Below are 26,834 nucleotides of genomic sequence, written 5' to 3' on the forward strand. Positions count from 1 at the left end.
CTTAAAAATAATCTGAAAACCACTCAGTACTGGAAGAGAGTAGCATTGTATGCTCTTGCTCCATCCTTATTCCTCCACCTGTCACTGCCTATGGCACAGTCAGAAATCAAATCATGGGAAAGAGGGACCCAAAGCCTGAACCTCTACTGATTCTGATCTCCTTACTTTGGTGCACTACTAGCAAGTAATAGCTTTTGGTTACTAACCCAGCCAGGACAGGCAAGTGTCAGAGGAACATAGGGATAAACATTTCTGTCAGTGTAGACTGGGGATAAAACACCACATTCTTTTAATTCACACAGGCAGAAGTGGTGGAGCAGGTTATGCAGGATTCTGCTCTCACCCCTGGAAATGTGCTGACACTTATGAATTCCTCTGCCAAGAGACCTGAAATGAATCCGGAGGTGCAAGGCATCAGCAGATTATACCCAGAGGGTTTCTGAATTACTTGTTCTGTTTCATTCCTACTCTTTCCTGTTTGGCAAACTCATTCCAGCTCTGAAAGGTCAAGAAGCCATGCAATGTTATGTTTCTCTAATTGACCACTTAACTTGTGTGTTCAGGCCCCCCAGTTCTTTGGACATGGCCAGGAATGTCAGGCTGATTTTTAACTGGAACATCATGTACAGAACTGGGGAGCTTCCAGCATTGCTACTTTTGGCTCTCCAAGTAGCTGAGGAGTGTCAGCCTGTTCAGGCTACTTGGAAACAGGAATGCCTTTGTTTCCAGATTGTGCTGGTGGCAGTTGAATGTGATTTATTAAAAACATATATTTAAAGTCATAGGTGGCTGCAAAAAACTTGCCTTCTTCATTATACTTCCTCCAGATCCAAGTTTTCCTGATTTCTTAAAGTATAGTCCCCTCTCTTCTTTGGGCAAAATCATACCTGGGGGCCTCCAGGAATTGCATGATGAAACCTCTCACCCTTTGTGCCCTTCCTGATCCCTGGTCCCACAAGAAACCAGTACTCCTTTGACTTTTCACCTCCACGTTCCTGCTTTTTCCTCCATACCCACTGCTGGCAAGGGTGGGCTTTAAAAATACACATGACACCAGAATACATCCTGGAGAGACTGGTTTGGTTTATGAATCTGTCTGGAAAAAGAAGTGGCATGCTGATAGAGTCTTTTTTTAACTCTCTCTCTCTTTTTCTGTCATGCTATTTGATATCTTTGTGAAGTCACAGTTTCCGGAATAATGTACAAGGATCTCAGCTCTTATTTTGAAAAACATAGTGAGCTGTTACCCTCATAACTATAAAAAGTGAAGCTTGTATCTTCAAAACTAAGCATCAAATGACATCTTAGACTTCTGATTCTTGAAATATTACTGCCTTGAAGACAAAATGATGATATTAGTTATAGCAAGGATTCTGGTTATAATTTTGAATATACAGAATCAGTAGTGCTGTCTTTTGGTTTTCATGAGCACTGAGGATGGAGGGCACTGAAAAATAATTTCAGACATCCTGGGGCTCAAAGCAGAACAGACTCTCCTCTGACTTATCAGCTGCTAGGACAGTATCTTCCTGCATGAATGTGCATTCCTGAATGAATAACATACATTGAACCTAAATGTTTTAGTTTGTACCTTGAACAACAATCAGAATGTGTATTTTGTTGCTAGGAGAAAATAAACCTTACAATGCTTTTACAGAAAAGCTGATACAGGACTAAAAAGGACATCTTGTGTTACTGAATTCCATCTGACAGGTGCCATTTGTCACTTTGGTAAATTGACACCATTATTTTTTAAATTATCTGAGCTTCTCCCTAGTCACTTGCTCTGAAAAATACCCCGGAATGTTTTTTTTCCCAGATGATTTGACAGCTTGCTCATATGCAGCCTCTTTTTAACTGTGGCATAGTCATTTGATCTTGCACTATCTTTGTCCTTTAATCTTCATAAAACTTTATCTGCAGTGTGATTATTTGTAGATAGCAAGCACATGTCTTCTTAGCCTTAAAAAAAAAAAAATATTTATTTTGCCATCTCTGTGTATCTTCCCATCTAACCCTCTCTTCCCTCCCTACCTCATCATCTTGTCTTTTTCTTCACCATGGTTGGCTGGAATTGCATGTAATGTCTCCAAAAGAGGGGTTTGGGTTTTTTCCTGTGTTAACAATCAACATTCTTCAAATTCAGCACATTGGAGTTCTGGGGGTTTTAGGATGGGGGAAAACAAAGTAATCCCAGTTGACAACACTCAGATATTTGATAGTTCAGTGGTGTAGCGAAGCAAAGTAGAAGAGAAGAAGCAATAATTTCAGATTCCAAATCATCCATCTGTAAAAGGACTCCAGGAATTTTTAAAACCTAAGTCCCACCCAACAGTCAATGAAATGTATGGATAACGTAGCACAGTCTTTGTCGGCCAGGATAGTGCCTGATTTTACACAGTACCTTACAGAGCTAGAGTCTTAAAGTACTTTAAATAGCCTCACTTCCCAGATGGCTGCATTTAGTAGATTACATATAATTAGCAGTAAGAGGCTAGGGAATGCTTCCCATAGGGTCTGTCTTCTCAGAGGGACTTTACCCAGCTATGCTGAGATGTGCCTAATACACCTCTCTAGGATTGTCTGTGAGAAACAAATTCCATTTTCTCTTCTTTCTGCACACTCAAGCCCATATCACTCGTCTCCTGCTAGAAGGGTGCCCAGTCTGCCAGTTCATGGGCCCTGTGATTCATCCCTGCAATGTATTACACAGGGGAAAAGCAGCAAACATATGGATGGTTTTGTAAACCAGTCATGAAGATATTCACTCCTTGAGGAAGGAGGAAAGAGGCACACTGGATACTGGATCCCATGTTTTATGATGCGTGGTGGTTAATATGGAACATGGATCGCCTCTATGTTTTCTCTGCCAAGCACTGTAAGAGCGTTTCCAGAGACTTGCAAAGCCTTTTGTTGTTCTGCGGATCTGCTTCTAAGTTATCAGAAATTTTTAAAAAAGGGTTTGTAATACACTGTTTCACCTGTCCTATGTTTTCCTGTCAAATATAAAAAGAGAGAACTGTTTACCCTTTGAAGTATTTTGGCTAGACTAAGAATACAGCACTCCAATGCACTCATCACCAAGGCAAGAAGATATGCTTGCTTTTACAGGCAATTCATACAGTCTTATTAATGTGCTTTGGCTTGCAATGGATTCCAGATTAGGCAAAAAACACCCCAAACCCCACAGATTAATTACATCCAAGCAGTGCTCAGCTATGGCAAATCAGCCTGGACTCTTTGACTTCATTGAAAGTACAAGAGTTCACATGGGTACAGATGTGAACTTAGAGACTGAAAAAATCCTAGATTACTTTCCTCTTATTACAAACTTACTGGAATCACCTAGATTTCTCTCTGAAAGCAGGGCCTCTCCACAGACAGTAACACATCATCAGTCAGCAACACAGCTTTCCATCCATCTGTTAACTTTCCAAAGGAACTGAGAGGAAGCACTAGGTATGACCTTGTGCACTTGGTGGTGTACAACTCACTTAATTTAAACTCTCTGGATCTTGGATCTACTGGATTGCACAGCACAAGCACCCAAAATGTGTGTGCTGGTCTGTGCAAGGGGGTGTTTTGGGCAATCAGTAAAAATTGACATTGGGGAGCATCTGAGTAAGCATATGAGAAAGATTATAGTGAGTAATTCCCAGAAGGACAATATGTGGGATGAAGAAATAATTTGTATTTTACTTGCTTATAAAGCAGTCTTAGATGTCTGAGAGCAGGAAATTTTGGTAAAGTAGACCTTGAATGTTGATAAAAACAGTTACTTGTACAGCTTTCCCCACTGTTTTGTCAGAAGCCAAGGATAAGCAGAAGTCATACAACAGTTTCTGCTTTTAACACTGGGTGTTAAACACTCCTTTGATAGTTGAAGATTTCCATTTGGAGAAAACAAACAAATTTGCTTTGTTGAGCAGTGACTTTTTTGTGAACCACTAAAGGCCCAATGCTCTTTAGGTAGGCAGGGCTGCCCAATGCAAGAGATACATAGGTAAGTGCCTGTTCCTAGAGGGGAGAAGTTTGTGTGAGAATGTGTTTGAGACAGTATTGGTGCTGTGCCAAGCCATTGCTGCCCAGTTGCAGGGTTCAGACCCCATCAGATTCCTTCTGGCCCGAAGTGCCCTTCTCTGCAGAGGGAAATTCAGTGCCTGGAAATGGTCAGTACAGCAAAACAGGGCAGCATTGTAGCTGCTTTCTACCCACCACTGAGTCTTGGGAATTCCTCTGCACCTGCTCCCTGCAGCTCTCCTGAAGAGTGGCCATGGGTGCAAATACATGATAACTCATGAGACACTACATGGCGCAGAAAACAAATGGAAAACTTCAACCTGCCATGGAGGAAAAGAGGATTTGCTTATACAGCAAACACATGGATCTTGTTGAAGGTTGGGTTATGGGGATCCTGGGTATCTTTTCAATGCAGATTAAACTGCTTTTCAAAGGTTATCTGAAAACTGACAGACTTAACTGCATTTTCTGCATACTTTTAATCTGAAGTTTGGCTGTCCTGATAAGAAAAGAGAAATTATGTTTAAACAAGCAAAAATAAAACCTGTTTTTCTAGATGAAGTTCTGTTGGCCAATATCAATAGCAGTAACTTCTATACAACATCAAGAACAGTAACTCCTATATTCCTAATTTAGCACTGACATTTCATGACAAGAAATGCTTTTAGTACTTATTTTCATGCTTAAATATGCAGGTGTGTTAAGTGGTTTTCCACAACCCTTATTTCACATGGTTTGTTCCACTAAGACAGTTCTTTCCACCTGTGCATTTAGTTATGTGTCCTTACATTTTGCATATTACCATCTCTCTTTCCAGTTTTTCCTGGAGACAGGTGAAGAGTAAAGATCACATTTGTCTTCAGAAAATGATGGGAAAAAATTAAGGAAAATTTGTACAATTGTCTCTCACCAAGACTTCAATTTTCAGGAAAAAAAAAAAAAAAGAAAAAAGTAGATCAATTTGTTACCAAATATTTGTTAAAGGGAAAATTGAAAAGAGTAACAGCCAGAATGGATTTGTTAAGAACAAACATTATGTCCCACTGGTAGAATTTCCTTCCTATAGTGGCTAACAGGCCTTTAGTACCTAGAGGAGAAGAAGTAAGGAGTCACTTATCTTCATGTTGTTATGTTCCAGTCCCTGGTTAACATGACATTTTCATAAGCCAGGTAGAGTGTTGATGAAGCAAATGCAGGTTGTGTGCAAGCTCACAGCTACACTCAGTGACCACATATCCTGGTTCACAGCTGGATTGGAAAGACAAGTGAGGTTTTGTTGGTATCTATCCTGGAGTTCCTTCTCCTGTGTGCTGGTTTTGCACAACATCTAGAGGTCTGAACACCTCAGGAGCTGACTACATCTTCAGAAGACACTGGAAGAGACCACAAGTAAGGCAGGATTAGAATTTGAGATGATTTTACAAGTGTTATGCAAGATTTTATAGACAGGAGTGTATCATCTGCAGGTCATACCAAATGACCTCTCAGTTCTGCATGGCATTTGTGAGGCCTCCATAACTGATTCCTACAGAAGGAAGAATGACCAAAATTATCTATTAAAAGAAGGTTGTAAGAGTAAAAGGTCTAAAATAGCTTGCCAAGAGAGGTCCATAGCAGTTTCCTACTTTGTTATTTTAGGGAGAGATTAGACAAATGTTTAAAAAATTACTTTAGTAAAAATGTTACTGCCGTGGGATAGAGAGATGAACAAGAGGAGCTCTTTAAGCCACAGGTCACATTTTGTGCTGATTTTGCAGTTTTTAACATGATGTCTGGCTTCCTTTTTCACAAAGTATCTGCTGAAGAACTTCTAAGGGAGCCTTTGAGCCTTTAGAAGTCAGCCTCTTTTTTTTTTTTTTTTTTTCCCCTCTCATTTTATACCCTTTGTGATACTAAATAAATCCTCAGAGAAAGTTCTTAGTGAAAGCAGAAAGTCAGAGGTAGAGCTCCCTTTGGTAATTTGCAATGCCTGATTCTAAACAGAGTCTGGTGCTGAAGAAGCAGGTTTCCAGGTTCAGGTTGACAGGTCAACTGCATTTCTATGTTCAGCTTTTCTCTTTATCAACTCATGGCTCAGAGACTGGAGGGGCAAAGATGATAAAATAAGCAGGGTAAAAGAGAGATCAGCCATGACAGAGGTGAGACTGGCAACCTCTGAATAAATATGGAAACAATCACTGAGGAAAATCAGTACACTGAGCAAGTCCAGGGAAGTTACTGAGACAAGGTGTCAAATAAGTTTGATACCCGAGATTTGAACTGGTGGAAGGAATTCAACCAGATAGAAGGAGCACACCTGAGTAGCAAGCCAAGCAAAGCTTCTGAATTCTTAAAGGAGTCATAAAATCCTGTAATGTATGGAACATCAAACTGCTCCACTCAAGAGAAAAGGCTCTGTTGTCAACTGTATTAAAAAAGAATACAGACCCCATAAAAACTAACAATGGCTTTTCTAAATCTCAGTCTAGATCAGAATTCTCAGTCCTCCAATTTAACATAGTAATTTGCACTAGCCCGTTACTTGCAAAATGATTGAAGGTATGAACTCAAATGAAGACTAAGGCACAATTTGTAGCTATAAGCTGAATTTTACACTACAGTTAATTCTAACAAGTAGAGGACACTGCACTACCTACTGTGTAAGGCTGCAAAGGTTACCCATGCAGTCTGTGAAACAGCAGGCTCTCTCTGTAAGCATCTTGTGTCTGAGCAAGATGGTCACTTGTGTCTCTAGGAAATGTCTCAGCAGCAGGGCTTCCTGCCTCAGGAATAAATTTCATCAGCAGGGAATAAATTTCATCAGTCCAAGGGAAATTCCCACTGTCCTGTGCTATGTCATTGGAGAGGTGTGTTGTGGTAGTCCTTGGAACAGGAACAGCAGCTTCAGTGCAGGCTGTGTGATATCAGGCCACATGGCTGATCTGACATAGTGCTGGTGGCAGCACAGCTTGGAGCAGGAGGCAGGACTAGCTGATGTTTAGTGGTACATTCCTCGGAGATTCATGTGATTCTGTAACTTTTATCCAAAAGAACTGCTTTTGGATCTGCTGTGAGCGAACAATACAATGTAGTTTGATTTTTGCTTCCCTCAGATATACATATATTTCCAGCAGTCTCTCAATTATAAAAGTCAATTTCACAATCAGTAAATGGTTCATTTATTGATTCTCATCTACTAAATTCAAGCAGCTCTGCAAACAACAATATACTGGAGATGTATCAAAGAATGAAAGAAATAACTCACATTTGAGGGATAAAAGAAATAACTCCCTTTTTTTTTTTCCCTGTACAAAGCTACAAACTGACAGCCTCTTTTTGGTACTGGAGCTATAATTTCAAATGTCAAAAACCTTTGACATGCCTCATAGATTACATTTTTGGAGAGCCCTACTCCTGTTTAAAAGCTGAAATTAAAGGACTTTTACTTATTTTGAATTGTAATTTCAGCAAACTCTTTAGGCTGCAATATTTAATCTATTTCTCTGATGTTTGCATTACTTATGCTGCCAAAGAGTTCTTAGCAGAAGCCAATTTCCATTGAAATTCTGCACCTACACTCAAAACGTAAATAGAAAGGAGAAAGATTTAAAAGTATAATTAATCAAAAGCCCATATCAGGACCTTGACTTCTAAAGGGTAAAAGAATGCTTGCAACCAAAAGATAGGTCTGAGCTCTTCTTGTTGCAAAACCAAGGTCCTGGGATTAAGGTCCTGGTGATTCTCCAATAGCAATGCCAAGGACAAGAAACAGATGACTTCTTCTGGCTGGGTTTCCATCTCTGCAGAGATGGGTTTCCATCTCTGCAAAGCCTGCACAACAGACAGCTAGGCTGTAGTCTGCACCATTACCTACCAAAACATATCTCATTACACCTCCAGTTCCTGCAAAAGCCACAATGAACAGCTGGATTCATACTAAAGGCTCACTCGTTTTTATCATTTCTCTCCACTGCAGGAATGCCTTCTGGAGAAATGATCCATGCACCCTGCACTTCCCTGTTGATCAAAGGCACCACAGCTGTCCCAGGGACAATAGCTTAAAATTGCCTCAAGTCTCAGCAAAGATTCAGCTTCAAGAAAGTGACAGTAGCAGAGGGAATTGGGCATATTTACAAACAAAGTAAAAGTAACTCATTATGAAAGTAAAAGTTAATTGCCAATTATTGCACATTTTTGTAGCATGGATTTTGTACATTTACTGAAAGCCTCTTCATGTGCATTCTGCTCTTTTAATAGAGAGGTGTGAAAGTGTGTCTTTCTCAGAAGATTTAAAATGGATATGAAGATTTTGATAGTTAAGTATTTGGTAATCGGAAGATCAGGCCACTAGTTTATTTGCTTTTCTCTAACTGTTCTAGTAAACTCCCTGGTGCTTCTTCTCCATATGGTATAGTTTTACTCCCTAATCTCCTCCTCCCTTCCAGAGAAGAGATCTCACAATAAAAAGACACTGGAATTTTCTGTAGTATACTCTGGATTTCCTTCTATTTGTCTGTTTATGAAAAACACTTACAGTCACTTAAAAAGCTATCTCTGGAAGAGAATGTTTGAGATAAAACTTAATTAAGCCCAACTTTAATGCTGAATAATTAAAACTACTGTACCTCCAGAGGTCTGGCATGGAGGAATCTATGTTTTGCATAATGTTTGTAATTTCTGAAAGTTAATCATACTGATTTTTTTAAGAAGTAGCTGCAGACATATTCACTCCACTGTCTGTTAGCCTTAGGGGATCCAGCAAACAGAATAGAAATGTCTTTTCTCACAAATAGCCTACTGAAGTCAGCAGTCTGTTAGGAGCTAGATGCTGCATCTAGATTTCCTGCACACTGCTCTGGAAGTTTTTCCTCCACATTTCTTCAGAGCTGTCCTAAAATGCTCAGAACTCTTTAGCCTCCTGCTTAAGCTGACTTCATCAAACTTTAACTCTCTCATGTGGGAAAGGCAAGGGCATCCATCCATGGGAGTATGAAGAGATGAAGAAACTGTTGTCAAAGTAGGAAGTCTTCAGTGATTGCAGTGGATACTGGAACATGCTCCATGAGTGACTTTGAATAGGAAAAATCCCAAGAAGAATGACTTTCCAGATACCATGAAGGCTGAAACTCTCTGTATGCAGCAACTATTCCTGTGGTACTGCTAAATGACAAAGGAACTGATGGTAATTGGCTATCACTTTTCTCCTTCAAGCCCCCATGGTGTGCCCATCATACTGTGGTGTAGGTGACTGATACTCCTCAGCATCCTGAAGTTACAGAACTTAGCTTCTGTGAAATGGATGGAGTGACTGATTAGGAATCTTAGTACTTCTCTGGAAATGGGAGCAGTTTGGTGGAAAAAAAAACCCCAAAAAAACCACAGCATTTTGCAGTGAGTGATTATGCAAGCAAGAGTGCAAATAAAATAGTAATTACTCTTTTATCAGATAATAAGCCAAAGGTGGAGTTGTATATGACCTGTCTTCCTACATACTGTTTGTTTCTTGGTTCAAGTTTCACATAAGGACTGACAAAAGCTGATGAAGAATTTCAAAACAAGGATGGTATAGGTGTTTTGCAACTCTTGTGAGCATATTGGGGCAGTTTCTATAAAGATCAGTGCAAGTGCAGAAGCACACAGCTTGTTCAGAGCAGCAACCATCAAGATGTTTCCAGCTGGACCCTGGTACCTGTTTCCAGGGAGGTCTATCACAGCTTCATAATTTCAAAGTACAGGAAGCCACTGGAAAAAGGTAATTTGATTTGTTTGAATGCAAAGATATACAGACTAATGGGCCAGTGACTGGAGGGAGAAGGCAGGGCTGCAGATGGGGGGAAAGGGGTCAGGGACAGCTGGTAGATAAACAATGCATGATTTACTGACACTGGCAAGGGAAAGTGTCTATTGGTCAGACCTGGGAGAAACTCCCTGTCACCCTAGGGGAAGTTTATGTAGTTTCCCCATGTTTTGTGTCACAGAAAAGGCCGTGTAAAACAGGTAATCACCAGCCCCAAGCACCTGATCATATCTACTGGAATATGGAGGAAATTTTATCATCAAAATTTTCTGCAGGATTGCCTATTCTGTTTAATGGATACTCTATTTTATCTTTCTCTCATACCAGCCACTACAGCTGCTTTTTCTGATATTTCACTCTCAGGAGCCCTGCTTGTACTTCTGCTTGGTAGCTCTCGCCCTTACAGGTGGTTCTAGTATATTCAGAGAAAGAAAGCAAAAGTGAGGCTTTCAGAAGAAGAGACTTATGCTACTTTCCCTTTTATCTTTGATATCTTTATATAGATATCTACATTGATGGCAGGTAGGTGGTAAATAGGCTGTAAATATTCCCCTTATGGCAGTGTCCAGTTACGGGTGTAACCAATATACAAAAGAAAGGTGGAAGGCATCAGGACTTTCCTCCATGTTCCAGGACATATACACCAACACGGCTTTAAGAAGCCCTGCTCTCTGGGATCAAGCCCCATTCTTTTCTCTTCTTTTTATTTCTATTGGCTGATGAATTCATCACAAACCTTAGTGATAGCCTTTCAACAGTAGGGGCATCCTGACTGATCACTATAGACCTTTTTATGAGCTAGCTTCATAAAGGTCATTAATAACATGAACTGCCACCTCTGAACAAAAAAGAAAAGGTAAAAATGTGTATCATTTGGGTTGCTGATGGAGTCCCATTCTCCCAGCACACATAATGGGTGTGTGCAAGGAATTTCTCATGCATGCTCATGTGAACAACCAGTATGCAGTCAGGCAGTTTCCAGTAAATGGCTCTAAAGACTTCAGAGCCACTGCCCTACAAAAGTCCATTGTTCATATGCAGGATCTGCCTCCCTACCCATTCATTATAAAAGCACAGATCACAACAGTGGCATGTTTATCTTAGCCGGGTGTTAAGTCTAACCAACTGAGTCACATTCGATGGTTTAGGCTTAGAAATGGGATTACTGCAGCTATTCTGAAACATCTAAAATGCAGGATAAGGCCCAAGTACTATGTCAGTGCTCATACAACACTTTAAAGAAAGTAGAATGTTACTGGGCTGAGTTTGAACCAGATAAAAGCATTTTATTATAAGAGAATGAATGCAAGACCACTCTGGTGGAGAAGCAGGGGCTTGTTCACAGGCAGCTGTCAGCCTGGTGAGTCTGACCTCTTTGGCTGTCCTCCATGGAGAGGTTGGCTGCTCTACAGGGCACTGTGCTACCTTCAAAATGCTTGAACTTCTCCCTAGGCTAGAATTAGTGTCTGTGAACACTCTCATACATGGGTTCATGCATTGAAAACTCCAGCCAAAAGTGATGCAAATCTCAGGAGGTGAGTAACAGCTATAAGAAGTCCAACAATTAAAGGAGCTCTTTCTCCAGGTCATAAGAATTTATAAGTGAGTCTAGATTGGCATCACATTATCCTATCCTAAACTGAGTTCTATCTTTATTATAAAGATGATATTGGTTATTTGGAGAGCTGCATTCAACAGAGCAGATAAGTGTCCTGCAGGGAAAGTCTCCTACATGGCCCTAAAGAAAAAAAAAGTCAATTTCATTCAATCCTGTACCCTTCTAGGATCTTTTTCCCTTTCTACCATGATCTTTCTTCCAACAGAGAAGAAAAAGTGTCTCTTCTCTTCTTCCCTAAGTAATAGGGAGTGGAGCTGGAAAAAAATTGACCTTGTGAGAAATCAAGAGTGGTATTAAAGGAGGAGAGAGAGAGAGAAACCTTACAGCCAGTGAGGCTAAGAGTAGTGTAATAACCTGTGAAACAAGAACACCACCTGCAGTTTACAAGCCACTCCCTTAAGAATCAACAAGTCTTCTGGCACTCAGAAGATGAGGTAAGAAGGGAGAAGCAGCAAGACAGAGGCAGAGTGATGGCTAGGGAACAGCAAAGCAGGGATTAAGGAAGGATGACATACATCAAGGACATAAAGGAAGATTGAGACAGACACTTGGGTTTCTCCAGAGAAAGACAGAGGACATCAGCAGATAGGGCTCAGACAGAAGTGGCTTACTCATGTCTATACAGCTCTGCATGCAGAGAGAATCCTGGGAGAAGACATGAAAGGACAGTATCTGTGGATGCTTTGCACATTAGGAGGGAAGTATTTGAAAGGGGAGATGGGAAATACAGGAAATTTGGAAATGAGACCTGAAATACTGAAGAAGGGTGAAATGTTCAAACCTTCATAGACAAACAGGAGCAAGTTACAATTCTTGAGCCTTTGACACTACAAAAATTATTTTGCCCCAACTTTGTGGGTAAAATGTGTTTACTGACTGGCAAGTCCCTTACAACCCCCTTCCTGGAAGAAAATGGCTTTTCTTGCTTGATCTGTTCACTTCACTTTTACCTCACTTTCAGTTTGTGACCTTCTGTCAACATGTAACAGGTGGTATTTTCCAATGCCCCTGTCAGAAATGGCTGGGCTTTGCCCTTCCTGCTCCAAATCCAAAATGAGCAGGGCACAAACACAGGTGAAGGAGGAGGAGAATAAGGAAGTAACATGGTCAGGTTTTCACAGCAAGAGAGGAAATGCTGTGTAAGCATCCTTTCCGTAGATAGATTCAAGGGATACTGTGTACCACCAAGGAAATAACCAATTAAAAGCCTCCTAAGGCAGAAAATCCTATGAGGAGTATCCTGGGTGTTGTGGGGCTTTCTTCTGTTATTGTTAAAATTACTAAACAATAGTAAACAATTTCCTAAACAATAAATTAGACTAAATAGGGAGATAATTATGAAGCACAAAACCCTCCAAAGATTAGCCTCTCGTGCTATAATCTTTTGAGCAAAGACTCCCCTCATTTACCCTGAGAAAATAAACAGGTGAAAACAAATGTAATCACCTGTGGGATGGAGTAATGAATCTAACCAGCCTCTTTCATGATTGTGCTCTGCAAGTGGCTTTCATTTGGTGGCTGCAGTCTTCTGTGTGAAACCTAATGCCCAAATACAGCACACAGCTCCTGAGGTTTAGGCTCACTTAATCTTGGACTGGCAGAAAGAACGAAAGAAGTGTCAAGGGTGATACACAGCAGGCCTGCTGGAGCTTTGGCTGCCTGGTACCAAAGGAAAAGATCCTCAGCCTTATCAGATCCCTTTGGTAAAGCCTCTGCACATTCCTAAGGAGGGGCTTGGGACCAGTCAGTCGGATAAACCAAGGCTCTGGGCAAGGGATGTGGAACAGGCTTTGATCAGTGAAAAGAAGAGGGAAAAAAACCCTACACACACAAATTACCACTATCCCCCATATGCTGTCCAATATTATGCTGCTAAGAAAATGTTATGAACTAGGAGTCAGGAATTCCTCCAGAGCAGAATTACTGATCAGATAACCTGTCCAACACTGCATTTAAAAAATATTGTCCAGTTAATGATGATTTTTAAAGATTTCTTATTATTACTGCTAATGTCAAGAAAGAGAACTAAAATAAAAACTTGTCTTTGCACTATTCCTGGTTCTTGCCTGTGCCAGAGTGGGTGATAATTGTGCTTTTGTTTAGGATAAGCATTATTCTTACATAGCCTCAATATTTTTTTTCAATTGTTTTAGACCTGTGACTGCAAATTCCTAGAATTTTGCAGACCTTTTCTAAGGGGTCCAAAACAGAAACAAGCATGTTATCACCAAGTGTAAATTTCTTCTGAAATATTGTCACATGAAAATTGCAGGGATCCATTAACCTGAAAAGATGGGGGAAAGTACCACCAGTTTGGTCTAAGCTTCTTGTAGAGGCTTACAAACACTGCCAAACAAGAGCAGCATTGTGATCTCATTCAAGGAGTTCTCATGCTGAGCATAGTAGCCTGTAAAATAAAAAGCCATTATCTAGACTTGCAACATAGAAGTACCAGTAACAATAGAGAATTAAAAGATTATGTTTTCTGCATTATTTCATTTGAGAAGATTATAAGGCAAAAGAAGAAAATGAAAAGGCACATACTGCAATGTTCTCCAAAGCAGAAACTGGCTGTGACCTCTTAAATATTTTAAATTAATTTATGCATTATAACTTCCTCCCCTTATCCATGAATGTCCCTGTGGGAAGCAAAATTGTGCCATCTAGTGGGATTTAGACTAAGTCTTAGCTGTGCATTCTCAATGGACACTGTGGACACCCTACAGACCTGTTTACATCATAGAATGGACATTTTTGGATTCCACTTTGCTCCCAAGTTCAAATCCCTCGTGTGCCACAGATGCGGGAAGGGTCCATTCGCCCTGCCAGTCTTAGGGCCAGAGAAGGGGAGGGGAACTTGCTTTTTCAGTTACCTACTTAATCCACCTTTGTTTTTATTGGCTTCTGCATTGATGAGAAAGATTGGGAAAAAAAAATTTCATGAGTATGACTTGAGGTAAACTTGAGGGACCAAAGCCCCAAGGTTCCCCCTGAATGAAGGCTGTCCCACTTGCCAAGTACCCAGGAGCTTTGGGATTCTGTGCTGCCCAGTTATGGAGCTGGTGTATGCAGACAGAGCTGTAGCACAATCTCATTTTGAAGCACACTTTTGTAAATACAGTTAAGCAAGAGGTTTGACATAGATTTCAGTACATCATTTAATCTTTGTCGCTTATGGACTTGTGTATCTTTATGACAGAAAGTGATTTCACAGCTTGCAATTTTTTTCTTCTGTGCTGATCATAGTGGAGAGCCATATAATATATTACTTCAGTACTTAAATAGGTGCAAGTGTTGCAAGAGACTTATATACCTCTGTAAAAAAAAAACATGATAGGTGCCCTTGGGACTGCTGGCTATTGCCTGAGTAACAAGTGAATGAGTAACAACTCCATACGAAGTTTTCAGTACTATTTAAAAGTAAAGTTCACTGGTCAATCTTCAAATAATTAGCAACTCTCTTCTCTACAAACGCAGAAAAAAGTGACCTTTTCCAACAAGGCATAAGCTGTTTTTCTCCAACTCAAATCATCCCCTGGAATAATTGGATCAGCTTTGCCCACCGGCAGACCTTTTGTCTTCTATGAATCAACATGGAAAGGAATTTTAAGAATGTTTTGGTCATTTCTTTCGGATTTTTACTTCTCTTTACTGCTTACTCAGGACTCCAGAGTCTACAGGTAAGAGGCGCATCTCCCATTGGCTGTCAGGACAGCTGGTCTGGAAGGGCATCAGGCCAACTGGTAGTGTGAAACACGTCAGTCTTTCCATGGTGTCTGTGAGGAAGGCATGCACAGTATTTTTTATGAGGTGGGTTAGGACATTAACTTGCTGCAGGTTAATATTCCTCACCTGGATCCACAGCATTTACTAAATATTTTATTGTAGTGTTTCTCAAATAGCTCACATATTTGTGTCATGCTACTACTCTAGATCCACAAAACCTGTTTCAATGGAAACAGAAAACAAAATTTAACTGACATGACTTTTCTCAAAAGAAGATACTGCCAAATGGAAAACTGAAATTCAGTTTCTGAAAAGGATTTGTTTTGAATATTTCTAAATTGCTAAGATTTTATAATAATTACTATTGTACAGTAATGTGAAATAATTAAAATTATTCTCAAACCATTAAATTGTTTAAGCATAAAAATAATACAGTAATTTCTAGGATCATGATATAAAATAATAGTAAAAAATATTATTTTTAATAAGGCATTTATGTGGCTTTACTGGCATTAACATCCTAAAACATAGTAGCAGAGATGGGTTTCTAGAATGACTCGAATACTCAGGTTACCAATAGAGCTTACTTGCTCATCCAAAATAAAAGACTGAAAGTTTCTATTGCTGTCTATGAATGCTTCTGAGTAGATAAACACAAGGAGAAACTTCTCAGCCTTAAAGGCTCTGCTGGTCTAATGGCTGATAAATGAATAGAAGACATTGAAAAGCAACTTTAGGCAGGATATTAACATATGATCATGATCAACTGTATTGAATTTTCCAAATGGAGTAGGAATTTGTATGCCTTAAAGGTGGAACTTGATACATAACATGATGAACTTGTTTGCAATAACAATGGCTTGACCTCGTTTCAGGACTGTCTTCTCTCCTTGAACAGATTTTCTTTGCTGGCATTGGCAGATTCTGAACTCAGGGCTGTTCTGCAAAAACAGTCCCAAAACTAGATTATTAGGAGGTATTATGAGTTGGGGAGACTGATGAGGCAAGGGAAGATAAACCCTAGAAGCTGCAAGTCAGTCCCACCATTTGAAACAGCTGGTTAGAGCTTGGTGCTAAGAACAACAAGGCTGGGGGTTCAATTCCCATACAGGCCATTTACTTCAGAGTAGGACTTGATGATCCTGTATGTCCCTTCCAACTCAGAATATTCTGTGAATCTGTGAGCCTATAAGTACTGGAATGTTAAAAATTTTCATCATTCATTTCAATAGTCCACTACCCAGACCCCCCCGCAAAAAAACCCAAACCAAACCAAACCAAACCAAACCAAACAAAACAAAACCCAGAAAAAAAAAAACAACACAAAAAAACCACAAAAAACTCCACAAAAAACCCAAAACAAAACAAAAAAAATCAACCAAAAAAAAACAAAAAAAAAAAAAAAAAAAACAAAAAACAAAAACCCTAAAACCCAGACAGTAAAAATCATATGATTGTGGAAGCCTGGTTTTTAATTTGTGGAAGTTGTAGCTGAAAAAACCAGGCATGTGATGTTTCAAAAATAAGACCTCTGAGATCAGGAAGCCTATTTGCCTGTTTACACAACAACCACTCCAATTCTCAAATGCCTTTGCCCTGTCTAACAGAGACTGTCCTCACCTCACTGTCCTGGTACCTGGCTGTCTCCAAGCATGCTGCATGGCAGCCACCATGGTCCTGCATGGCCAGACTGCACAACCACTGCAGGTTTGTAAAGTGTTGCATGAAGCCACCAAGAACTTAATTCCCCTACAACACTCTCCAGTGCCACCCCCTCAGCATCCAGTCCCCCTTCCAAAAGCATACTGAAGTATATCACCTATTAATCAAAACAATCAGGAAACCATTGCTAAACAGCATAGAATTGCAGAATGTTTTGGTTGGAAAGGACCTTAAAAGTCATCTCGTTCCATCCCTCCATCATGGGCAAGGACACCTTCCACTAAACCAGGTTGCTCTAAGCTCCATCCAGTCCGGGCTTGAACATCTCCAAGGATGGAGCATCCATAGATTCTCCGGGCAACCTGTTCCGATACCTCATCACCCTCACAGTAAAGATTTTCATTCTAATAGCGACCCTAAATCTCTCTTTTAGTTTAAAATTGTTGCCCTTTCTTGGCCTATCACTACCTGCCCTTGTAAAAGGTCACATCCTCCCTTTTTAATGTCTCCTTTGAGTACTGTAAAGCTGCAATGAGGTCTTCCTGGAGTCTTCTCTTCTTCTGGCTGAAACAACCTTGCAGCCTGTCTAGGAGAGATGGTCCATCCTTTTGATCATCTTCATGGCCCTCCTCTCCAATAGGTGCATGTCATTCCTGTGCCAGGGAGCCCAGAACGGTAGGAAATGCTTCAAATGGAGACTCAGCAGAGCAGAGTAGAGGGAGACGTTCCCTTGCTCTGCTGGTCACACTTATTTTGATTCAGGCCAGGATGCAGCTGGCTTTCTGGGCTGCAAATGCACACTGTTGGTCTTTTCCAGGTCTTCATGCAGAGAATTTCCAAGTCCTCCCCTGCAGGGCTACTCTCAGGGAGTTCTTCTCCCAGTCTGTTGATGTCTGGGATTGCCCTGACCCTTGAATTTGGATTTGTTGAACCTCATTAGGTTCGCATGGACCCATTTTTCAAGCTTGCCCAGGTCTCCCAAATTAATCTTCTCATTTCAACTTTCAGAGCTCAAGACAAGAGGAGAACTAGTTTGAGCATAAAACTATAAAACCTGGTTAGATCAGTAAAATGTTATTCTTTCTTCGTGAAAATGTGGGTGAATCAATTATTTTCAACTACTGAGGACTTATGCAAGCTTATTAGGATATTTGGACCTTGGCCTCCGAAAATCTTAGAAATTATCAGACCTGTAGTTTAAAGCAAAGAATCTCCCACTATTGCTATGCCAGCCCTTGCAATGCATATCTGAGAATATTCCTGCCTAAGGCAACAAATGAAGGCCAAGAAAAGAGGTTATCTTTCATTCAACTTGCTTTCAAAGAGAAATTCAAACCAATAACATGAAATAATCTAAAGAATTACTTACCAAAAGTTTGAATCTGAGCAATCCACACCTGGTTTCGTATCATGTTTTCATAAATGGTCTATCATTTTGAAGAAAATTCCAAGTCCATAATCAGGCTGTTTTGGGGAGATGAGACAGTAATACCTAACCCAAAAACTGTGTCTCTTTATTTCTGCCCAAAGCCACTCTCTGTACACCATAGCAATATGTACCTGTGATAAAATTTGTCTCAATCACTGTTTTTGTCCCTGCAGAGCAGTCTCAATGCAGAAGAAGGCCTGGGTGTTGCTTCCCTAAGTGTTCTGTTTGCTGCGCTGACCTTATCGTCCATGTTCCTCCCTCCAATCATCATCAAGAAGCTGGGCTGCAAGTGGACCATTGCAGTCTCTATGTGCTGCTACGTCACCTACTCCCTAGGGAATTTCTATGCTAGCTGGTATGATTTAAATACTTTAACTCTCACTGTTGTGTTCAAACAAAATAAGTAAGAGCAAAGTTCTTTCTTCTTTTTCTTCTCCATTCCTACTCTAGCTCTGTGTTGCAGAGTAGAAAGTTGGATGCAAAAGGTGCTACTTGGAACAAATCAAGATAAATAAATCCAGTTAGGTGGACCAGAGAGGTGAAAATGTGCAAAGAGTCAGAATGAATACATCCATACACCCACCTGAAGCTGCTTCTCTAACTCATGTTTGTAGCAGAGATTCAGCTTTGGGTAAAAAAAACACAGAAGTTTCATTTAAAAGTCAAAATACTTTTAGGGTTCTTTTTGAAAAGATTGAAGGGAAGACTATCTTCCAGTCAGTAGCTCTGAGAGAAGTGGACCACAGGGGAAGGCTAACTCCTGCCTAGCTCTTTCTAAAAGTGGACTAACAACTTCTGGTCTCCACCTTCTGCAAGCCAGACAAGGGTTGCAATTCTGTAGAGGAAAGCTGTCAATATCCATCTTCTGAAGTGCATGTGCAATTTATTTCTCAGTTATGATAAGTTAAGGCACATGAGCACAGACCTGCATATGCTTGCACAGCCTAAACTGCACAAGGCTGGCCTTTTCTTGATTCCATTTAGCAGATTTATTGTATCATAAAAAGGATGAATCTATTTCTTTGATGTCTATTTTTGCTGCTGGATCTTTGGGCAAATGATCATTATCCTAATGATAACAACTATGCTAAATAAAGTGTTCTTTGGCAGGTACACACTAATCCCTACATCTGTGATCCTGGGCTTAGGAGGAGCACCACTCTGGTCTGCCAAATGCACTTACCTCACTATTGCTGGCACTTCATATGCCGAGAAAGCAGGAAAAAATGCAAAAGACATTATCAACCAATACTTTGGGATCTTCTTTTTGGTGTTTCAGACTTCCGGCGTCTGGGGAAATCTTATCTCATCCTTGATCCTTAGCCAATCTTCCAACCAAGGTAAAATGTATTTAAAATTTTGGCACTTCTTTTTATAAACATCAACTAGTTCTAGGTAGATGAGAGGTAGATTTCTGCAGCTGAGCTTTCATAGTCAGTGGAAACAGGCACTTTGGATGAGAGTTAGCTCATCTGAGGATAGATGTCTGAAATAAATGAGATAAATTTCTCTCTGAAAGTGTCTATTTTCTATCAAAAATCAGCCATAAAGAGAGTTCAGACAAATAAGTAAAAAATAGAACTCTATTGAATTCTCTTTGAATTCCACCCTGTATTGCAAAACATAGATAGGCTGGGGGTAGTGACAGTCCTTCACATCTGGCTTCTATTAAAAGTGGTTTAAAACAAAAGAAAAAATAGTGACCCAACCTTTTTGCAAAGCTTGTAATATTGGGTTAGTTTCCTGTTATGCATTCAAAATTTGTCAGACTGGTTGCTGGGCTTGCTGAAAATGAGTGCTCTACAGAGCTGTCAAGAAGAAATAGCAGTAGCTGCTGGCAGGAGCCTGCGTGCCAGGGCTCCTGTGCTGTATTTCAGGCTCAGACAGCAGATGCCAATGTAGCTTGAAGAAATCACTCAGCAGCAGTGCACTCATTTCCCATGCATGTAATTGGCATCAATTTTAGAAGGGTAGTTGTGAAGATAAATTAATATTTGGATGCAACCTTAGAGATTCAAAATGCTGTGGTGTCTTATCTTTGCAGTCTTCTGTACATTTCTCATCCCCTCAAAATCAAAACAGGGTCATTCTCCAGACATGGAGAGAGCTTTCCATATACACTGCTACTAAGAGTAGCAAGACCTTGCCTCTTTCCCATCTCAGTTAAGCAGTACGTCCTCTGAAGAATTCTCAAATAGCTACTAGGTTAAATGTCAGGAAGCTGGCATCAGGTTTTAATCTTTGTATCTTTGGATTTATGACAAAGTAGTTGTCACAAGGGTAGAATCATGCTTCCTTGAAACCTAAGTAACTACAGGAGAAGCACCATGGAAGCAAAATGCTGGCAGACCTTTTCAAGTGCTGTGGAGCCCTGCTGACCTGATCCCAGAGCCACACGATGTCTCAGCAGGGATTGTGTCCTGATTTCACTTGCAGGGTAGAGGCAGTGGTGCAGCTGTGGGGTCTGTACAGACTGCAGCCATTTGACTCTTCTCTGCCTCACAGCACACATAAGTTTAACAAGAGGAATAAAACACTGGTTTTTGTCTTGTAAATCCCTTCCTAGTTTTACTTTTGAGGATGTTGCTCCAAACTCTAAAGACACTTATTTTTTTTATCTATTAAATAGAATTTCAAAAAATGCTGTGTTCCTGTGAACAGCTCTCAAAGCCAAAGGCCTTGCACATCTTCATGACAGTGATGAGCAGTTATAACATGAGTTTCACTACTGTGCCTTCTCAGTGAGACACGGCTTTAATCTAGAGGGAACTTCTTTGCTGGGGTGAGGGGGTAAGAATCTCCAGTCATGCAATTCTTTTTCTCTCCTCTGAGAATTGTGCAAAGGCATCCATTCATATTTTCATGTACTTAAAATGCATAATTTCGCTGAGCAGTAGGAAAAATACAGCATGTATCTGGAGAATCAAAATGCATAAAATTCAGACATCTATCTACTCTTGATGTATTGCCTGCATCACTGCATCCAGACACAGCAAAGCAAAGTTACATCATAAGGTAATACCAGAACCTAAGACAGTAATCAGTGTAAATTACAAGAGTCATCCTTCCTCACTCAACAATATTACGGTTTTAATTCAAGAGAAACAGCGCAAATCCTGCCCTGCAGCTTGCATATGATTAATTGCATTTGCAGCTTCATCTTCAGATGATGCAGGAACCAATAAAAAACTTGTTTTACACATTTCCACGCTTCACTCATGTGACTCACCTTTTGCATATGGCAATTTTGCTGAAAGTCTGTTTGTCTATTTTTTGCTGAAGGTCTGTAGTAGCAGTGACTATAATAAGGTAATAATTTTCTTTACATTACTACATTTTATTTTATGTTGAACCTAAAGTTGTTTATGAAGCTGGTTAGGCAGCTGATTCACATCACAGCAGCTTTGATGGGAAGCGATCAGGAAAAATACACTAAAAGTAGTTACACAATAAGCTTAATTGAAAAATTATGGATCAGCTCTTCCTTAAGGAATCAGCCAAAGTACAGCTGTATTGCCCTTTATTGTGCTTGGACTAGAGACAAATTCTGCAGTGAAAGCACTAAAATTATTTTGTGGGGTTTGGATCATCCTCCTCCACTAGACAGTTTATTCAGGCTTACACTTTGGGTTAGCCTTTATTCTTTACCAATAGGGTACTGGAGGAAGTGGGCACAGTGTGCTGGTGACAGTGTGTGTGAGTACATGTGTGTTTGAGGCTTTGACATATGCCCTGCATAAAAACAATAGGACTGCACCAAGCAAAGGTCTTACTCCAAAGCCTGCTGAACTGTTAGTTTCAAGTGTGCTCTCAGAAAATTATAAAGGCAGTAGTAAAATAATAAAGTCAGGAAAAGCAGGCTACTTGGAAGACTGCAATACTGAGTAATCATAATTGGAATTTATTAAAAAAAAAAAAAAAAAAAAAAAGATGTCTTGAGGTGGTTTCTGTCCCTATAGCATATACAGAAATTATCTGGAGAGGGAAAGTGTGAGGTGGCTGTAAGAACTGAAGTCCATTAGTCCCTTGCTGGTGTAAACTTAAAGACCTATCTCATGAGGTATTATGATTAAGAGGTAAAAATATATACCCAAACTTTGAATACCACAAAATGAGCTTGGATTCAGATTTCAGCCTCTAACATTAGTCCCTGCCCTCATGTAACCATTAATTCAGAGTCTCCTTTTTTTCTCTTAAACCAAATTTTTGTGTGTTAAATGGGGATTCTGAAGTTAAATATCTCTAATCAAGAAAGGCTTAAAGCCAGGACCAATCACTAAGTATAAGGATCTTCCTTATATCCTCATATCCTTGCACATAGTGTGCACTTACCTTATCTCTTCACTGGCCTGCCTTTCTTTTGGTTCTTAATTAGGGGAGATCTCAGAAGAAGACCTGGAATGCTGTGGAGCATACGATTGCCTGACTGATGCCACTAACAGCACTGGGTCAGAAAGACCCTCTGACTCCTTAATCTACACACTGGTAGGGGTCTATACTGGTGAGTAATCCACACAGTCTTTAATCACTGATGGAGAGCCTAGCAGCAGTGGAATCTTGCATGGCTTTGCAGATTTCTGACTTTCTCCTTCAATTCAATTTATTAAAGGAGAATGAGATATGTGAGAGCTATACACAACTCCTTCCTAAATAGTTCTAATGCTTTTTGCCAGAGCTGTATTATTTTTATCTAAAGGAGAAATATATTCTTTACATTTTTCACCTGGAGTAAAGCTGAAGCCCAGTGTGGTAACCCAAATTCAGCCAGGCAAATTGGCATATCTCCCACTTAGTAACTACAGCTGCTATAGACCTTACTTGCACAAGGCTAGAAAATAATTAAATACAGGGAAGCTGATGCCATTAAAAGAAATAAATAGATATGCAAGGATTAGCTGAGTGAGGAAAGTTACAGAAAGTATCCCAATCAAAAGAATTTATTCTCTGGATAAAGGAAAATATCTGGTAAGGCAATGTACACCTTTGCTCTGTCAAAATATTTTCACAGCTTCTGAACATAGATGTAGTCTCTGTGCGGAGCAGAAGAATAGAATTCGCCATACACTCCGACAGAGTGTATGTGATCCAGGTAGGGCCAAATCTCAGTGCACAAGGGCACTGCAGAAAACTCTTCCTCTGTCCTCATCCTCCATTCATAATTTGTGGGAAAGTGTAAAAAATATGCCCCCACTCTCCTCACAGAATGTACTGGAGCCGATGACTTTCTGCTAAAGGCATGTTTGTCTGTAAAGTTTAAATTTAAATTTGATGACTAACATATACAGCACTCCCTTAGGGTTTGTGCATGCAAAGTGAATGCAACCCTGCTTCTTCCTGACCCTGTGTCAGTGGGGTTTCATTTTTCTTTTAAGCCTTTAATAAAAGAGATGTCATTTCTTACCTCAAGGGAAAGTAACTGGCTAAATATTTCATTCACAGACATTTTTTAAATGTGTCCTCAATTTGGTGGCTGAGTAGTTATCTTGCCCAGCTTGGGTGGAGACAATAAGGGATAACTCTTCCGCTGTTTTGCTTTCTCACGGACTGTGAATGTTCCTATTTATGGTCATACCAACTGCTATTAAGCCATGCCATTATCTCTTATAATTGATCTTGATTCATTTAACATATTTGTTATATATATTTCTCTGGAAATGTGGGTGTCCTGCTCTCACCTATTTAAGTCCAGCAATTAGTCCATAAGTACTAATAAACACTCTGGCAGTACCAATAATGACTTGAATCACGAAGGATTTACAGCTCAGCCACAGTGGAGAACCAGGATGCTGGAGAAATCCTAGGACACATGGATGAAAAATAATCAGCAATAAAAAATAAGGCAATTATTATAAATCTGCTGATGTATTTGGATAGTAAAAGTTCACAGTAGAGACAATGTCCATACACACAACATAGGGGCACATTAAAAAGCAAACTGGATGGAAAGAGGTGCCTGGTTCTCATCTTACTCTGAACTGTACTTCTTTCCATGGATGGAATTCTAGTCAGCATAAGTGAGGAAACATTATCATGCCCTGCATCCATAATGAAGCAATCAGTTGTTAATCAATGGTTGTCTCATGTATATTATGAGGCATGGTTATCTTCTTGATACCATGAAAAAAATTGTTTTGATTCTCTACACAAGCAACAAATCTAGACTGATAGATGCATGATCATTTTCTGATTAAATACTCTATATATTCTTTTATATGCTGCTTCTGCTCGGAAATTATGGGTTTAAAGCTGTAACTTCCATCTTTTCAAGTTAACTAGATCTGCTCACTATCGTCTTCAAAACAGCATATATTCCATACTCAAAGCATGGTTCTGAGCCAAAAAAAAAAAAAAAAAGGCACAACATATACTGGGCTTCAAGACAGCATTTATTTTTCTTTCCATGTATTTGAAAGAAGAGCCCTGCTAGCCATGAAAACTTTGGCACTGGAAGTGAATACTCCCCTGTATTGTTGATTTAAAGCCTTGTGATAGCTCCCGAGGGAGCTGTTTCTGGCCAGCTCCCATCACTGTGCCCTGGCCTGCCCTGGAAGGGAGAGCCATCACCCTCTGCGGCTGTGCAGCTGGCCCGGCGGCTGTCACAACAGCCCAGCCACAGCTAAGCTGAGGGGATTTGCCAGTGCACAGCTGTATGCAGAAGATGTGAATGTAGATCAGGCCTTCTTGTTTATACTGAAATGGCCTTTACACTGAAGCGGAATCTGAGGCAGCTGCCAAAATATCCCACAGAGAGCTAAGCACCAAGTCAGAACAGTAACAGCAGCAAGCGACTTCCTATCGTTCTTTCAGCATTCCTCAGGTTTTCATGAACTTTTTGTTTTATTTTGGTTTGGTTTTTTTTTTTTCAGCTAGTGGTGTGCTAGCTGTGTTGCTGGTTATTATATTTCTGGACCAGATCAAATCTGACCAAACACAGACCGAGAAAGAAAAACTAAAGGCATCATCCTTTTGGTCTACGTTCCTAGCAACTTTCCGGCATCTTAAAGATAAAAGACAGTGTCTTCTAATCCCTCTGACAATGTACAGTGGGTTTGAACAGGCATTTCTTGCTGGTGACTACTCAAAGGTATGGATGTAAATGAAAATATATTTCTGTCTGATTTTCTTGTGCTGTTGCATCTTACTATTACATCTGATCAATATTTACTTGTCAAATAAAGATGTTTTTAATGATGATTTGTGGATTGCAAAATTACTGCTTACTTCTATGTGAATGACCTCTGAGTGACATCTTCAAACAGCAGTAAATATGTCTCTTGGAACAGCCTCAAAATGAATGCAGTAGAGAGCTTAACTCACCAATGGATGCCACAGCAGAGAGCTACAGGTTCAAACTCTTCACCTTGTTGTAAATAGCAAACTGGGAGAAAAGCCAGAAGCCAGCAAAGCTTCCATATCTTCCTTCCTCTTCTGGTTTCCCTAGAGCTTGTATAAATGCAAGTCAGCCACATTCCACACATTTTATTTTGACAACCTTTACAGTAAGAAGGCTAATCCTCAACATGGCTGGCTGAAAGCCCTCACCAGTCACTACTGCAACAGGTTCAGAGCCTGACAGATTGAAGTGATTAAAACCACCCCTGCTCTTCCAGTTTCTTGACAAACCTAGACATGCAGCAGGTGTGTTCTCCTGGCATTTGTTGAGAAAGCCTCAAAAGAAAGAGGGCAACCTTCCTGAGCTGATTCTTTCATGCTTAAGGCTTTCAAACCTTGCATATAAATCAGATGGGATGGTGCACTTATTGCTGTGTTGGAAGAGATTGAAAGGGGCACTCCATGGCAACCTCCACTGGTTATATGCTCTTATAGAAGAGGTCCTCTTACTTTTTGGGAACTGCTCTGTCATGACCAGAGTGTCAATTGTCAATTTACATCTCTTGGGCTAAGATGGGAAGGGCAGAAAATTCCTAATGCTACTTTCAGGAGTTTTATTTGTACAGCAAGCATGGCTCAAATTTGTTCTGCTTGCTATTCCCCTGTTTGCATGGCATCAGACTGATTGGGAACTGGGGTAGCAAAGTTGCTACAGAAGGCCAGCTATGTAAATGCACCAGGGACTTGTCAGCAAACTCTCTAGCTGTGCTCTTTTTATCTTGTCCATGCTGTCTATTTACCAAACACTCAGGCTAAGATCCTTGAACTTTAGCTGTTTATTTTTATCAAAGAAAATGTGACACCACTATCCCTTCTCTTCCAGAGTTTTATAACCTGTGTCCTGGGGATACACTACGTTGGCTATATGATGATCTGCTTTGCAGCCATAAATTCCCTCTGCTCTCTGCTCTTTGGAAAGATCTCCCAGTTCACGGGTAGAAAACTTCTATTTGCATTAGGTATGTAAAGATTTCTTGAATGACTGATCACCACATGTAATCACATCCACTACTCCCTCCTTTGCATATACAAAGGGATAGCTTACAATTAAAACCAAAGTCAGTCTAGAGACAGACTTCACAAACTTCATTCATGAGAAGAGAGGCAGCTCAGCTCACAGTTAAGCACTGTATTGCTGTCCTTGCCTAACATCACTTTGCTGGTGATGTGAGTTCAGCCTGCTTTTGAGGGCTCTATCTATGCAGAAAGTG

At 40.2% G+C, this 26,834-nt stretch overlaps 1 protein-coding gene across 3 annotated transcripts in view; it reads left to right on the forward strand.

Moving 5' to 3' along the window:
* Positions 1–9,557: 9,557 nt before the first annotated feature.
* The window catches only part of UNC93A (unc-93 homolog A), a 28,713-nt gene continuing 11,436 nt past the window's right edge, over positions 9,558–26,834 (forward strand). Inside the window, exons 1-8 of one of the 3 annotated variants that reach the window (XM_072927161.1) lie at positions 11,681–11,848; positions 14,892–15,094; positions 16,748–16,847; positions 18,405–18,586; positions 19,342–19,571; positions 22,607–22,732; positions 25,098–25,315; positions 26,447–26,582. In XM_072927161.1, coding sequence (XP_072783262.1) covers positions 15,027–15,094; positions 16,748–16,847; positions 18,405–18,586; positions 19,342–19,571; positions 22,607–22,732; positions 25,098–25,315; positions 26,447–26,582 — 1,060 coding nt within the window. In that variant the 5' untranslated portion in view covers positions 11,681–11,848; positions 14,892–15,026. Of the gene's footprint in view, positions 9,752–11,680; positions 11,849–14,891; positions 15,095–16,747; positions 16,848–18,404; positions 18,587–19,341; positions 19,572–22,606; positions 22,733–25,097; positions 25,316–26,446; positions 26,583–26,834 lie in introns of those variants that run through there. The other 2 variants (XM_072927162.1, XM_072927163.1) reach the window with 2 other exon arrangements.

Source organism: Taeniopygia guttata, chromosome 3 (assembly GCF_048771995.1).
Source record: "Taeniopygia guttata chromosome 3, bTaeGut7.mat, whole genome shotgun sequence".
NCBI lineage: Eukaryota > Metazoa > Chordata > Aves > Passeriformes > Estrildidae > Taeniopygia > Taeniopygia guttata.